At 43.6% G+C, this 15,869-nt stretch overlaps 3 protein-coding genes across 3 annotated transcripts; 1 reads left to right on the forward strand and 2 right to left on the reverse strand.

The window, feature by feature from the left end:
* Positions 1–313: 313 nt before the first annotated feature.
* Positions 314–3,069, reverse strand: PKNH_0830800 (dolichyl-diphosphooligosaccharide--protein glycosyltransferase subunit OST1, putative; the record flags this gene model as incomplete). Its single annotated transcript, XM_002258893.1, has 5 exons — positions 314–379; positions 617–852; positions 968–1,071; positions 1,256–2,634; positions 2,767–3,069. The coding sequence occupies 5 exons, from the start codon at positions 3,067–3,069 to the stop codon at positions 314–316; spliced, it is 2,088 nt and encodes a 695-aa protein (XP_002258929.1).
* A 2,493-nt stretch (positions 3,070–5,562) lies between these two features.
* PKNH_0830900 (uncharacterized protein) lies at positions 5,563–5,817 on the forward strand (the record flags this gene model as incomplete). The annotated part of the gene is made up of 1 exon (XM_002258894.1): positions 5,563–5,817. The coding sequence occupies one exon, from the start codon at positions 5,563–5,565 to the stop codon at positions 5,815–5,817; it is 255 nt and encodes an 84-aa protein (XP_002258930.1).
* Positions 5,818–6,923: 1,106 nt separating this feature from the next.
* PKNH_0831000 (kinase-related protein PKRP, putative) lies at positions 6,924–15,524 on the reverse strand (the record flags this gene model as incomplete). Its single annotated transcript, XM_002258895.1, has 2 exons — positions 6,924–14,978; positions 15,096–15,524. The coding sequence occupies 2 exons, from the start codon at positions 15,522–15,524 to the stop codon at positions 6,924–6,926; spliced, it is 8,484 nt and encodes a 2,827-aa protein (XP_002258931.1).
* Between the last annotated feature and the right edge of the window lie 345 nt (positions 15,525–15,869).

A 15,869-nucleotide genomic window follows, 5' to 3' on the forward strand; every position in this document is an offset into this window, starting at 1 on the left:
GTGAGTACGAGACAGAGGGGGCAACGAATCACAGGAGGCGAAAGTAAAGACCGGTGTGCGTTCGCGATGTAGAGAAAAAAAAAAAAGAAAAGAAAAGAAGAAACAAGGGTAAACCATGCAAATTCAAAGCGCACCAATTTATAGAGGTCAATCCAAACCAACAGAACGGGTAGGGCAAAAATGTACGTACACGAATGGCCACGCTTGTCCAACGTGGAAAAGCAAAAATATATTGCAAACGCACACACGACAAAAATCTGCCTCTGCCGCGTCTGGACAAAAAAAAAAAAAAAAAAATTTTGATCCAATTTTGCTACGTGTACTTTAACAGAAGCAAGAGCTCCTTTTCCGCCTGCGCGACTTCGTTCAAGTTGGAGTTCTGCGAAAAAAAGGGGAAAACAGATGAAGCAGTGGAAAACCACGTGGGAAAAACGGGGCGCAAAATACACACACTATTCACTTTTGCTCCATCACGGGAAGTTCATGTATCAAAATTTGAGCATCCTCAGGTCGCACATAGCATATCGCCCTTCTCTGTAGAACCGTTCATTTTTTGTGCCTCCTTTTTGGAAGGGCATTAGGGGATATTAGATTATCTGTTCCTCCTCGTTCTTACCAAGTCGTTAAGGAGCTGTGCCTCGAAGTACTTTTTCACAATGGCGTGATAATTAAAACACTTGTCCATGTAGTTCTGCAGGGACTCATTCCTCGAGGAACTTTCGAAATTTGTGTAGAATTCTTTCGTGAAGTAGATAAAATCATATGTCCATTTATCTTCTGCTTCCAAGAGTTGTACCTTCTGGTTGATCTTCTCCTCGGGAGTCAGGTTGCTGATTGACTGGATCAGTTGATCTACATGGGGAGGGGCGGTCAGTCCAATGATGAGTGGTTTAGTTCAATGGTGATGGGGAGGTCAGTCCACGGGTAGGAGAATTGGTCCATTGTGGACTACTCACGGCATACTCACCTGATATGTAGGACAAATTCTCGTACAGCTCTTTGCACTTCTCGAGGAAAATGGCGCGCTCTTCGATCTCCTTCTTGTCCGCGTTCTCTTTCTCAGTGTTGAAGCTGCAAGATGTGGGGGGAGCAAGGCAAATGTGCACACACGTGTGATGTGGTATCCCTGTTGCGATTTATTCTAAGTTTTTTTTTTTGCTCATTCTTCCTGAACGGTTCATATTTTTCTCTCATTTTTAATCTTTTTAATTTTTTTTTTTTTTTTTTTTTTTTTTTTTTCGTTTTGGCTAGCTACTTAAATGGGAGCTCGCGCAAGAAGCAGAGCAGGAGGATCGCGGCGAACGTGATGAGGATGACGAGGAGAGGTTTCCAAAAAAGGTTGAAAAATTTATATTTGTACATGACGAGAAAATCCTGGTAGTAGTTCTCGTCCATTGGTGGGAAGAATTTCTCTATTTGAATTTCGACGACATTTCGGAAGGAAAACAAATCGAGCCACCCCTTTTGTTTGCTGGTCTGGACATTAACACGGTCGTCCCTTGAAACAACTGCAACGTCGTCGGAGAAGGGGGGAAGCGAAATTCTGACTTTCAGCTGCTTTATAAAAAATGACTTGATGGATGGGGAAATATCTATTCTGTATGCATAATAATTTTCCTTGTTTTTAATTCTATACAAATTGGACTCATGATAAAAGGCATTAAAAAAGTGAGCTCTCCATCCACCCAAAAGGGGATACCTGGGCCTTAAGTCAAACTGAATGTGGCTTTTTCTTTTTTTACGATCAAAGATTTCTTCCGCTTGGATGAGATATATTTTGCCGAGATCATCAAAGTATTCATAATCATATATGTCGTAATTTATTTTGGACTTCATGGAGTAAATAATTGTTGTGGATTGATCGTCCGTATCAGTGTCTGTGTCTGTTCCATTCCCTTTCTCCTCCGACGTGTGTCTATTTTCGTAATCGCTAAGAAGGTATCTATCAAATGTGTGTATCCTTCCTGCATCGTTCCTCAGGATGTATTCTTCCCGCTCGTACACAAAACCCAATTGAGATAATTTTATGTCTTTGGTAACTTGCTCGAAGTAGCCTAAATGGTTGTTGGAGCGGAAGTAAAATAGAACTTTTTGCCCGAGCATGAATGGGCCCAGTTTGCTCTCCTTTGCAACGAACTCCTTTTGATCATCTCGGAAGGTCTCTTCCACCCCCCGGGGAAGCTCACCCACTGTTCTTCCTTCAGTCTTCTCACAAACATATGTGTCATCATTGACCTTTACAAAGCTCCGCAAAAAATTGTCATCCTCAATCCGCACAATGGAACAATTTTTGCACAGGAATATTTTTAACTCTTCTTTCTCTTCTACTTCGTAAGGCAAAAGAATTTTCGAGGAAAGGTAAAACATCACTTTCTGTCCTTCCTCTGGGGATATGTCCACAGGGAATGGAAAGTAGGGTTGTCCCAGGACATATCCAAAATGGAGAGAAACCTTTTCATCCTTGTGCAATCTCCTTTTTAGAGTCACCCTGTATGCCTTCACTTGGAATTGCTCCAAGTCGTAGTCCTCATTGAAGGTGTCCACTTGAATTTCCCTGGCATCATGTCTCGGCTCCTGCAGGACTTGGTATCGCAGTTCGCTTTGGTTCTGATCTCTCACACGGAGGGTGCTGGCCTGCAGAGAGGGGCGATGGATAATCGACGAATCGGTGATATAACGGTATAATGGTAGTGCAGTGGCAACTTATTGGCAAAGGATAGGTTCACCAGTTGGCCAAATGTGATGAAGCTTCCCCCTGAAGGATACCTGAAAGGCCTCGTGGTATGGAAGCAAGAAGACAAAGCTGTCAACGCATTTATCACCCTTGTTCTTCAAGTCACCCTGGATTATCACTTCAACGTAGTTCTTTTTTAAATGCATGTTCTTCGTAATATGTTCATACACAATGTAGTCCTCATCATCCATGTATTTTGCTATTAACTCATTTGTATGAACCTGCAAAAATTGTTTATCTATATCAACCAGGTTGGAAAAGAGGTTCATATTCAACTTCCCCGCGGCACACCATGTCACTATAACTATTAAGAAAACGCACCGGATAAAATTCATTTTGTGGAGAAAATCTTCATAAGGTTTGCTTTTCCGCTGCGGTGTTGTTGGGTGTGAGCAGTCGCGTAGGAGGAAAATGCAGATTAACAAGGTGACTGATCAACTCGTGGTGCGTGGACAATAGGAGGGGGAGGCTAGGGGAATGAGCCTTTCCGAACGCAAATGTAGAAGAGGAGCGTACTCTTCTTCCCACCGTGCCATGGGCAGAACACTACATATGTGTTGCTATTTTATACCTATGTAAATGTACATACCTATATATGTATGTATTTTTTTCTTCTTTCTTTTTTCTGTTGCGATATTTGTTGACACACACACCACCTATGCTCGTTTTCCTTCTCACGGGAGGGGGGGAAATACCTTCATCGTACCCACGAATTTTGCAACCGAAAAATCGATCACAGAGTAGCCTCCAACGATACTATGCTACCAGCACCAACAAGAACACAGTGCAGGAAGGTAGGATAAATAAACCTTCACAATGTTATGTATGCACAAGAGGAAAAAAAAAAAAAAAAAAAAAAAAAAAAATGACACCTCCCATGAAGTTGGCCTACGTATGTTATGCCCAACAATTTCAAAAATACAGAACCGTTCGATTGAACCCCCCTTTGTGCAATTATGTGGGATAGGGGGGGGGAAGGTACACCTTTTTCATCCCAATGGATTGAGACCTTTCCATTTTGTTGTTAATGTGTGCTAGGCCACTTTCGCAATGATAAATCGAGTGAAGAAAAGAAGTAGAAATTTGGTAGATTTAGCTGAGCTTCAAATGGCGTAACCATTTCTGGGGGTTTAGTCGTTATACTCGAGGGAAGCCTTTGCAATAAAATAACAATTATTCGGTGGAGTATGATAAATCCCCACCGAAGCGAGAGGGGGCATCACAGATATATACTACGCCCGATATAAAATATGTTCCGATTGGGTGAGTTAAAATTTTTATTGGGAAGAGTTAAAAGCCCGTCCAGGATAGTGCACACATTTTGTAACATCAATGGCGATGTAGAGATTATGTGACCTGTTTATAGACCCCCTTTTTTTGGGGGTCCACTCCGAGTTGTCATCAAAGGAGTAGGACGCATGGTGATGTGATAGATTAACCCCTATTCATTTTCCCAATTATTTATTTTATTTTTTTTTTTTTTTCCCCTTTGACGTTCCACGGCGAGGCATCCTCACAGAGGATATTATTTGGACGAGTTGTAAAAATGAGCTTTTTTTCCAGGTGTGTTTGTCAGTAAGTCCGTCAAGCGTTCAGTTGGAGCGCCTTTACGGGGGATCGTCTATGAGGCACATTGGGAACCCCATCCCCATCAAGAGGGAGGAAGGGGCCGGCAGAACGTTGTAGTGATTGAGAAATCCCAGACTGTGTTTACAAAGTTAAGGGGGGGAAGGGGGCATTTCTAATTTGAGGGTGCCTCCCATGTTGTTCTTTTGCTCCTTCCTCCTCCATGATCAGCACACCATCACGTGGATTTCTCCAACTTGGAGAATGGCATAAACAGAGAAATGCTTCGCATGGATGGAAGAGACTTAATGGGTAATAACCTTCCAGTTCTGCTAGGTACCTTCCCGCTAACATTTAATTTTACCCTTACTTCTTCTCTTGTACTTTTAAAAAGCAAAGAAATGGAATATTTTTCCCCTCCGTGGGGGGGCGTAAACGCAGAGCTTTGGTACCCACATATGAATGAATTGTAAAGTGATGGTGTTCCCCCCCCCCCCTTTGAGATTATGACATGAAAGTATATTTAATGTGGACGCTCTTCCCACTTGCTATTTTTTTATTTAAATTTTTTTTTTTTTTTTTTTTTTCTATCATCAATTAGGAAGTTAGCACCGCAATGTTTTTTTATGGAAAAAAAAAAAAAAAAAAAAAAAAAACGCGGACCATCTTTTTCCCCGTCCCGACTACAACATATATATCGCGTGGCCATACGCATGTCCTCAAAAAAGAATTCAAATAAAAACATTTTCCCATCGAGAGGTTATAAAAAAGTTACTTCTGGTACAATACGCATTTGCCTTGATACACGTGGATGGCTCAGCAAAACGCTACTTCGCCCAATCCAGTAGAAACACGTTTTAACTGACCCACGCAGCGAGACCATTTAACAGCCATATCATTGCGCATTTCTGTTTGTGAGAAGAATCCTTCCCAGAAAAAGCGGCCCAGCCCAACTTCATAGCAAAAACAAAATTGTTCTTGTCGAGAGGCGCCTCCCCCGAAGAGGTAATTTTTGCCGCGAGTAACACAAGTTCGTGTTGGCACTTCCCCATTAGGCGTCATCCCATTTAGCGACATTACCACCTTGACCGATTCCCTGTTTCATCACTTCAACCCTCTTTGCAGAAGGCCCGCGAACCCTTTTGGAGAAAACCCACCAACCAGTTGCAAACGTGCGCGAGAAGAACGTGCCCGCTGTTCTACCGCTCCTACATTCAAACGAAGCGTTTCCACAGAATAGCAGAACCCCCCACCCCCCCTTTATGAACACAATGACGTCGAATATCATAGACAAAATTATGAACCTAGAGGTGCCCGAAAATGGAAATTCCTCGGTGAACATTATTTTTGGGGTGATCAATATTTTCTTCTTCGGAATAGGAATGATTATCCTGGGAATAATTAACAAAGACATGGACGACCTCATAATTGGAATATTGCAGCTCCTCGTTCCCTTGATCGGTTGGATCTGGGCCGTGTTCTGGGGAATCCTTATCGTTATTAAAAACTCCAAGTGAGGAATAAGGTAGTGTGTCCTCAGGAGGGTAAGCTTTGTAGTGGGGGATCCCTGAACCTTGTAACCATGCCCAACTCCCTATTGTGGGTCCGTAATCCTTTCCCTTCAATACTTTCCCCTAGGGTGAGAGAACAACCCCTCCCCTTTTTTTTTTTTACAATCCATTTTTGATCCGACCGAGTGGTAAAATGCTCCATTTTCGTGTCACTTCATCTGCTATCCCCCCCCCGTGTACAACGTTGTGTTTCGAGTTCTTATCTGAACGTAGCATAAGGGAGATCCGCCACCTGTTATATAACTCTGTTGTGAACTTTTCTTTTAACTGCCCCTTTTTTGTACCCCATTTTGCTTGCATTCGAATGAACGTTTTTTTTTTTTTTTTTTTTTTTTTTTTTTTTTCTTCGAACCCTATTTTAAATTCTACGATTTACCTTTGATGTGCTTAAAATGGAAAGTCGCTAATTTTTGAGAGGAACAAGGTTAAGATGTTACGGGGAAAAAATATTCCTCCTCTTTTGCAGTTTTTGCGAGGAGAGCCAATCCCGAGGCGGATACACCATTTGAGCGGCTGCTCTACTGAAGGTCACGTATCAGTTGGGATAGGAAACAAAGATGAAAGAAAACAAAGCAGAAATAAAACAAAACACAAATAAAAAAAATAATAAAATAAAACAGACACAAAAATAGAACAAAAATAATTTGGTCTTCCTTTTGGCAGGGTGTCCCCTATGAAGTTTTTCCCTGCATGCGTTTTTTTTTTTTTTTTTTTTTTTTTTTTTTTTTTTTGCAGCTAGCCATTTTACGCACTTTTCATGTTGTGTGTGCGTTTTTTTTTTTTTTTTTTTTTTTCCTCCCCCTCGAAGACATAGACAACATTTTCCATTAAAAAAATAAGGAAAAAATAGGAGATTGGGGAGAAAAGGAGCGTGGCAAGACAAACGTGTTGAGCTATGACCCAACGACAAGGAATACATTTAAAAGTGCATGTCAGAAATGGGCAAGTGTAACTGGGATGCCAAATGAAACATGTGTGTAACTAACGACTTGCGTACGCATGCCCCTGCTTGGTAACGCAAATAAAGTGGAAGGGGCGAGGTAGCTCTTCTTCTAGATTTTCCACCACAAAATGCTGAAGTTAGAATTCTTTTTCTTTTCTCTTGAGATCAAGTTATTCTTTGTCTGCCTCGGATTTGTGTATCCAACTGGTCCGTGCATAGACATGTAGGTCTTATTTATCCTCCCTTGGTAGGTAGCTTCCAACACTTGAGCATACGCATTGTTCCGGTTCCTTCGCATCTGGTCATTTTTGCTCTTCTCTAGTTGGCTCTTCCTTCCAGATATATCACCCATTGGATGAGTCACCTTCTGTTCGTTGCATCTGATGAATACATTTTGAGCCCCGTAATTATGCGTGTTTGGTAATTGATATGCTCTAAGAGTAGGACCATTTGTGTTCGTCCCCTTGGCAACGGGGTAATTATCGTGACCGTTGAACGGTATTGTCCTGTGTGTCTCGTCCTTCTGGACTACATCGCATGGTACTATCTGTGCTTCTTTCACGGTGGGACTGACGTCATCTGGAGTGACCCCCCCTGGAGTGACCCCCCCTGGAGTGATGTCTCTTGGGCTTGAGGCAGACATGTACATATGAGACTCAACGTTGGATGAATCCACGTAAACCAAGTGAGGTGCCGAACGGAAAACTTTCTTCATCTCATCCCCTTTTAAATTCAAACATTGATTAGCACTTTGTTTTTTTTTCCGTTGGCTGTCTTGCAGTTGGTAAGTGTTAGTGCCCTGTTCTATGTGTGACCACCACACGGAAGGCCTTTCATCCACCTTTGGATTAACCTGAACAACTTTTTTTCCATCACACCTTTGCATTTCATCGTTCAAGTTAAGAAGGTGTTTCATCCTCTCCTGGACATGAGACAAACACTCTTGCTTTATTTTCCCATGTTCATCAGCAGTCCTACCGTTATTGCATCTTGCAGTACCGATCTGGCGCTGTGTAGAACTGGCGGGTTCTTTTATTGCTCTTTTTGCATTTCCATGAGTTTGACGTTTTCCGCCGGCCATTCTTTCACCTGCAACATTCGTAACAATTCTACCTTCTATCATTGTGTTGGTCCCTATGGGTGTTGTTCGCTCACCCTTGGATGCACTACCAACTATCCGTCTGTGTAGGATGGGCCGCTGTTCAACAGGTGGTGGCTCCTCATCACCCTGGTGGTCCAAATACGATGACATACAAGCAACCCGATTGGTGGAAACTTTTTCTCCTTCCATTAACCCATCGGCGAGGACACCTTTCTGATGTATCCTTACTTCATACTTCTCAATGTTCACCTTATCTTCGTAACGCGCGTCGCCTTCTGGGTTTCTCCTCGAAAGGGATTCTAGGTTCCGTTCCCTAGAACTTTTTACAGAACCCATTTGGGAAGGACCTCTTGGGGAAGAGCCCTGCTTTATTTTTCCTCTAATTGGAATATCCTTCCTTCGCCCCATAAAAGATCCATCTCGAATTTCTCTCTTCCCTTCCTGTGCATTCGATGGAGAGGAGCCTCTGACACCATTTCCCGTTTCACCTTCGTTCCCATTGCCATCAAAATGAGAAAGGTCCTTGCAACTTACAGCCATGCTGGCTGTCCCCGACGAATGATTGCTCTTTCCATTCTTCAAGTCGAACTTGCGAAAATGTACCACCTTCCTTACATCACAAAGGTGAGTGTTCCCCCTCGGGGATGTAACTTCCGATCCAATTCCCCTCTCATTGCCACTAACTGATTCATGGTAACTGCCATTCGTAGGAACGTTGTTTTCACTATGGAAATAAACGTTTTCTCCTTTTTCATTTATGTAAGGAGTTAAACTACACGTTGTCCTTTGCCCATGCAGATTCTTTGATTCTAATGGGGGTATGTCCCGTGGTTCCCCTGGGTACACTTTCTTATATAATTTTCTTTGTTCCTCCTCTCTTGGATTCTCTGATTCTAGTGCCTTCTTCAATCTGCTAGCATCCGTGGTGCTTTCATTCATTTCTGCTCGCTTGTGCAAATTACTTTCCACCTTTTTCTTATGTTTTTCTGCTTCTTCCTTCTGGTTCATTTTTTCCAGTTTTCCTTTCAGACCCTTCTTAAGAAAGAACACATAAGTTTTTCGCTTCTCCAGATAGCTGTCTTTTTTCCCTTCGCACAAATCGACTCTGCTAGGAATCACTCCTTTGGGGTTCTTCTCTCTATCTCCACCTACATGAACACTCCCTCGTTTGATTACCCCATCTTTCGTTCTCCTATTTTCATTCTTCTTTGTCTGCTTCGTCCCGTGCTTTAACCCATTTGTTGACCCATCCTTCGCGTTGTTTCCTCTTTGACTACCCACTACACTCCTACACTGAAAACTCTTTTGCTTTACCACATTTGCTTCTCTCTCCCCTGGCGTGTTTACGTTTACCTTGTCCGGTTGGATACTTCTGGAGCTACCCTTCTTCAGGCTATCCCTTTTGGCCACTCTTCCAGGAAGGTCTCCCCCCATATCAGCCAGAAATTTATTCAGTACTAATTCATCACTTAAGATTCTGATCCTTCCATTTTCTTTCTTTCTACCCTTTGATGCCTCTTCTGGGCGCTTCTTTCCACTGATCTTTAGGTGTCTGGGTGTTACCACCACATGAGGTTCTCTCCTCGAAGGTGATTTATCCTTCGCGTAATCTTTCCCTAAAGGAATCTCTGCCTTTATAGTTCTTCCTCCCTTTACCAGATCTGGCGTTTTTTTACCCACTCTCCTTCTATAATGTGAAGAAGTCTCCTTTCCTGTTAAGCAATGTAGAAGCACTTCTTGGTACCCTTGTACTCTTTCGTTTGTACTGTGTTTGTCCAGTTCACCTCTTTCACACACTTGCGAAAAATCCTTCTTCAGAAAATTTCTTTCCTTCCTCTCAGATGCTCTAAGTAATTCATCTTGGCTAGCTAATCCGTGGTCCACATGTGGTTCTGTCCCATATGCATAAATCCCTGTGGTGTTGAACCCTTGGAGGAGGTTGTCTTTTTCAATGGTGGTCGGCTCCTCCGTGGGTGATCCAGCACCTCGGTGCGATTCTACAAGGGTACTTTTTTCCTTGATCTTAAATTCTGTATCCATATGGTTCTTGATTAGCTTCTCTGCACAAATTCTGTGAACCTGGTTGTGATTCCTTCGAGCTTTCGTTTCTGCATGTGTGTCGTTCCACTTGGCTACCTGACTGGCTAGCACTCCGCCGACACTGCGACGGATGCCATCTCCCGACTTCGAGCCATTTTTCAGACTAATCCTTCCGACGGAGCCCTTCGAGGTTGGGAGCACCTGCATGCCCCTTACACCCCCGTTGGAGAGATAGTCTCCACCGTACCTTGCCTTCATCGAACGTGTTTGTACACCTTCGTGACCCCTCCCAGCCGTTGTCGCGTTAGAGATGGTGTGTCTCTTCCCCACGCCACGGAGGTTATCGACGATCATCCTAGTGTCAGGTAGATGCGGAAGAATGCTCTTTCCTCCTGGAGATTTCCCACTTTGGATTTTGCCGCTTGTTTTTGTGGCCCTCAGATCGGGCAGAGTCTTCACATGAGTATTACCGCCGATGTCACCAACGATATTGTCGCCTCCTCCTGGACGTAGCTCTGATATGGTGTGCCGCTTTGACAAACACTTCCTGTCGCAGGGCATCTTCGTCTTCGTTTTTGGTGCCCCCTTCTTACTCGTGCAGTCGATAATGGAGCTCACTTCGTTCGGTTCGTCCTTGCCTTTTCTATGAAGCGCTTCTATATGTTTTCCCAAGGGGTGAGGCTTGAAGCTGCTCGCGGTTCCTCCAGTGGCAATCCCACTTTTCGGGGTCCCCACTTTTGCAGGTCCACTCCGACTGTTCCTTAACCCTTCACTAAACACACATTTTTGAAGCCTCACAATTCTGCTCTTCTTTTTTTCTGGGTTGGAAGAAAAATATACTTTCTTCATTTTGTTCGTGGACTTTTTTTTTTTCAGTTGGAACTTGCACGGAGTGTTTCTTCTCTTTGTGGAGATCCCAGATACTGCTACACGTTTTTTCATCGTGTCTTCATCCACCATAAGCTCTCCAAACAGTTTTGTTTTCTGACCATTCACTGAGTTTTTAGAGTCTGTTTTAATTTCCTCACTACTTTTTTTTGTGCTAGTCGAATGGCTCCATGTTCTGTTAGGGTGTATCTTCACTGCTTTCTCCTTATTCCATTGGGGGTGCAGCTCGGTTTGGCCTTCCACATCTGGCGTGGATTCATACTGCTCTTTTAGTGTACAATCTGAACCGTTTCTAACTTTCTCCTTTGAAGATGCCGAGGCCGCTTCGCAGTTCACGTTTCCCCCGCCTCTATCGCAGGAAGACGCCCCGTGTAGCCGCACAAGATCGGGATCTGTGTATGATTTAACGTCTATCTTTACATATGGCACCTTGTCCAATTCTACGCCCGATTCCATCTGTGCCACCTTCCCCAACTCCGCTTTCAGTTCCACTTCTAGCTCTCTATCGAGTTTCCGCTCCTCCTCCCTGATCTCCCTCTGCAGTTCGTGCTCCAGTTCGCGTTCCAGTTCGTGCTCCAGTTCGCGTTCCAGTTCGTGTTCCAGTTTGTGTTCCAGTTCGTGCTCCAGTTCGCGTTCCAGTTCGTACTCCAGTGCATCCTTGAAATCTTCCTCCTCATCGTGCGATTCACCGGATAAAAGCTCATGATCCATTTTCTCACTGCACATGACCTGACTACACATCATCCTACCACACATCGCAGCCGCTTCGCCTCCCTGAAGAGAGCAGGTCCTATCGTTCGAACCACCCTTCGTAGGGCACTTCCTTTTCATATTTGCCATGCCTATTTCTAAGTCAACCTCGGACAAGCACGACGACATGGTTGTGATTAAATTTTCCGAGGTGTTTCCCTTCCCCTGATCCATAGAACAGGACACGCTTCTACTGACAATGCTGCACATTTGCCCTGATTCCCCCTCGCTACATCTATCGAACGATTTAGAACCCGTTTGATTCAGTTCATGACACTTGTTCTGGGATATGCATCCCTTAAGCAATTCAATATGATTAGTTGGTACATCAGAATAGTTGTCCTCACACGATGGAAATTTCAATCTTGGTAATTCCTTTTCGTCCTTCATATACATGTTGGATGCATCTCTGCGTGAAGGTAATTCCCCGTTATGTATTTTTTCATCCAATGGTGTCCCATTTACGCTTTCTTCCAATTCATGTATATGTGGATGTTCATCTGTTTGACTGCCTGCACATGCACTTGGTGTAATTTCCTCGTTGTAAGAATTTTCTCTGCAATGAGTCAAGGCATCCTTTGTAAAAAAGTCATTCCAGATTATCTCTCTTCCTCCCAAACTGCACCACCGTTTTACTCCCCTGCAGAGATTTCCTCCACTCTTCTGTAATCCATTTGGAGAAGAATCCTCCCCCAAGTGAAATGCCATGTGAGGTGAGTTTTTCTCTTCAATAATCACTTCATTTAAATCAAAGAAACCGTTACCATTTCCTCCGTTTGGATTAAAACTGATGCTATTGTTTGTTGCTTCATTTTTTTCATTTGAATCATTCGTGTCCATCCGATCTGTTCTTTGGGGAGTATCACCTCCTGTTACAACAGTGACGTGGTGAAGTGGGCTTCCATTCATAGGGGAGATAAATCCTTCCATATGAACTGTGTATGTTTCTTCTGCCTCTTTTGTGAATCCTTCCATGTGGATATCTCCCCAGCTTTCGCTCCGCTTTACCTTCCATGGTATATCACACTGAGGGGGTATCATCTCTTCCACTTTGTCCATGTATTCCCTCTTATCAGTGTTCCTTTGCTGAATATTCCCTGATTCATTATGGTACCCACCTCCCAGAATCATCATGTCATCTTTGTCTTTCTCCCTTTTGCTAACGCCTTTGCCATTTATATTTTCGCTCCACTCTAGAGGTGTATTTTTTCTTAACATATTTCCCCAACCAGTGTATCCCTCCTCCACATGGACGAAGGACTCTTCCTCGAAAGGTTCAAAGGGATAATCAATCTTCTTCTTAACGAATGCTCCCTCTTTCGGTATTATTCCTCCATTGGGTATTTGCCTCTCGGAGAAAATGCTGAGGAGACCACGCCCCTTGGTGACCTCCCCATGTGTTAACATGTGAGGTCTCTTCTGCATCGTTTTAAGTGTATCATCTTGTGCCCTCTTTTGTAACGCTTGTCTAGCCATCATGTGAAGGCTACTACTTGGGCACTCAGCGAAGAGATGATCACCTCTCTCTTCTACTGCTTCTGGTACTGTTGCGTCGGAACTGAGTTTCTGTTTCTTCCTTTTCATTCCGATCATTCTGTATGTACCTTTTTTATGGTTCATTATAAAATTCGATTTGGACTTTTCTCTAAATGCACTGCAACTGCTTGGTGGTGAGTTATGAACACTGCTTCGCTTGTCTGCTTCTGTCCAGTTTGTGTGGCACGTGTGTGTAGAGGCGCAATCCTCGTATTTCTTGATCCATCCTGGTTTCTCTGCAGAAGGGGATGATTTCCTCACAACCCCACAGTCCTTCCCATAAATACCGTGGAAAGACGGGTAGTGAGCACCCCTAGCTAAACTCCGTCGGAGATAATCTGTGGGTCCATTGGGGAACACCTCGTTCTGGTGACCACGTACGTTGTGGTGATCACGTACGTTGTGATGATCACGTACGTTGTGGTGACCACGCACGTTGTGGTGACCACGCACGTTGTGGTGATTTCCTACATACTGGGGGATCCCCTTGCACGTCTTGCTCAGGTCTGTGCATGTGGAAGTATCCCCGTTGGAAGTGGGGTATCTGAGCGTGTCTTCAGCGCGCTTCCCTCCTATGCGGCCAAAACGGTGGGGCGATATATCCCCTTTTATGAATCCATCCTCCATGTGAAATTCAAAATCTGGGGGGTACTCCCTCCTGTGTATACTGTTCAAGCAGGGGGAGGGGTTATTACCCCCGCTGAAATACACCTGGGGAGGAGCGGCACCAGCAGGGGGAACAATCACATGCTCGTAGATGCTGAATTTTATGGAGGAATTGTGATCTATAGATACATTCTTCTTTTTTGCACACCGTTCGATTTCTTTGGAAAGCTTGTACATGGGATAGAAGGAGTCTTTCGAGGGGTAACTCCCTAAATCATCCACCCCTTCGTCCCCCTGAGGGAGGAACAAATTCTGGCTATGGACAGGAAAGTAGTTTCCCCTGAACCAGGGGTGCCTTAGTGCCTCACCAATTTCAATTCTCATTTTAAAATTGGGTTCTAAGCAGCGAAATATCAAATCTAACGCGGGTTCTGATAAGTGGAGTCCCTTTTTCTCCCTCAGGAGCTCATGGTAGTGTCTACCCTTGAACATATTCCAGTGCGTGTCCTTAGGCAAGGTACATCTGAAGAGCTCCTGCTTAGTCAAGCAAAAGTATAAGATGTAGCCAACACAAAACATGTCCACTCTTGTAGGGTCATATTTACATTTCTCATATACTTCTGGGGGCCGGAAAATTTTTCCAAATATTTTTGTGTACTCTAACAGGGTAACTTCATTTTTCTTATTCACACGGAAGTAAGTTGCCTGACCAGGATCATTCAGAACGGGGTAGATCAATCCGTTGTGTTCATTTTCAAACAAAAGTATATTTTCTAGGGAAATGTCTCTAAGGGCTAATTTTCTGCAATGTAAAAACTTAATAGATAACATGATTTGATAAAAGAGATACTTGGCTTCTTCCTCTGTGAATGGCTTAGTTCTAGTCTTCATAACTTCAAATAAATCTCCATGAACTGCAAAGGGCATGATCATGTAGACATAATAATCGTCGTCGAAAATGATGTCGCAACTGAGAATATTACTGTGTCCACTCATGCACTTTCGGTAACGATACTCTGATAGGGGATCTTCCTGAACCTTATCTTTTGCTAACTCAATTAGATGCTTTGACAAAATTTTTATGGCCTTCTTCTTGTTTATGGAACTTTCATCAACAGATTCGATCACCTGTGCCAAATATACCCCTCCGTAAATGGCCGTCTGTAGCACGTTCAGCAGCTTGTACGTGGTTCCTTGGAAGGTTATTGATCTTCCAGCGAGTTGATGCGACAGGGCGGTGAACTGCATGGGAAAAATGATAAATTGATGGTGAGAAAAATGAACAGGTTAGACACATATATATGGAAATAAATTTGACTCATCGTTGCGTTCACATACACATGGTTACTCTTTCCTTACGTATTTCATGCGCTGTTCTCTGCTGAGATGGTCAAGGGCCTTGTCGCATATCGGCTGGGTGCTCTTATACTGGTAGACGAAGGTTCGCTGATTTCTAGACATAACACCCCTTGGATTGATGTCCAGAAAAATGGACGAATCGAGGGCAGCTTCCCCATCTCCGTGTCTAATGTCCAACTTTAGCATCAACTCAACGCAGATGTTGTGTACATCCGGAGTTCTGTTAAAAGGGGGGAAGTCCACATAGTCCTCGGGGTCGAACAGGTCATATGGCTGGTTATCCCCCTTCCTTCTTTCGCCTTCTTCACGCTGCTGATTGTATATCTTATGCATGTTTTGTATCAGCTCGTTTTTTATGTTTATACAATTTGGAGTCTTCCTGCCTGAATCAGGGTTTAGGAAGTTGGGGATCTTAGTCTTCAGATGCATGGTTGACTCTCCTGGGGGATCGCGACGGGGATTCGTGGTGATCTCCTTGGACTGTTTGGACAAGATGGGGCCACTTGACGTTAACAATTTTGGGTCTGTCTCAAAGAGGAGAGCGACAGGATGATGCTTTACCACGGCTAACAAAACAGTGGAAGCCTCTTCCGCATTATCAATCTGAACAAGACCCGTCTGTTCATGCAAAATTTTTTCCTTCTTACAATATAGGGGAGAACTCTCGCTCACATGTGTTCACGAATGTGAGAACAGTTTTCCCAACAAAGTAGACCTTTCCCACAGTTATTTTGTAGGTAAAAAAAAAAAAAAAAAAAAAAAAAAAAAAAACAG

This window comes from Plasmodium knowlesi (genome assembly GCF_000006355.2).
Source record: "Plasmodium knowlesi strain H genome assembly, chromosome: 8".
NCBI classification, from domain to species: Eukaryota; Apicomplexa; class Aconoidasida; order Haemosporida; family Plasmodiidae; genus Plasmodium; species Plasmodium knowlesi.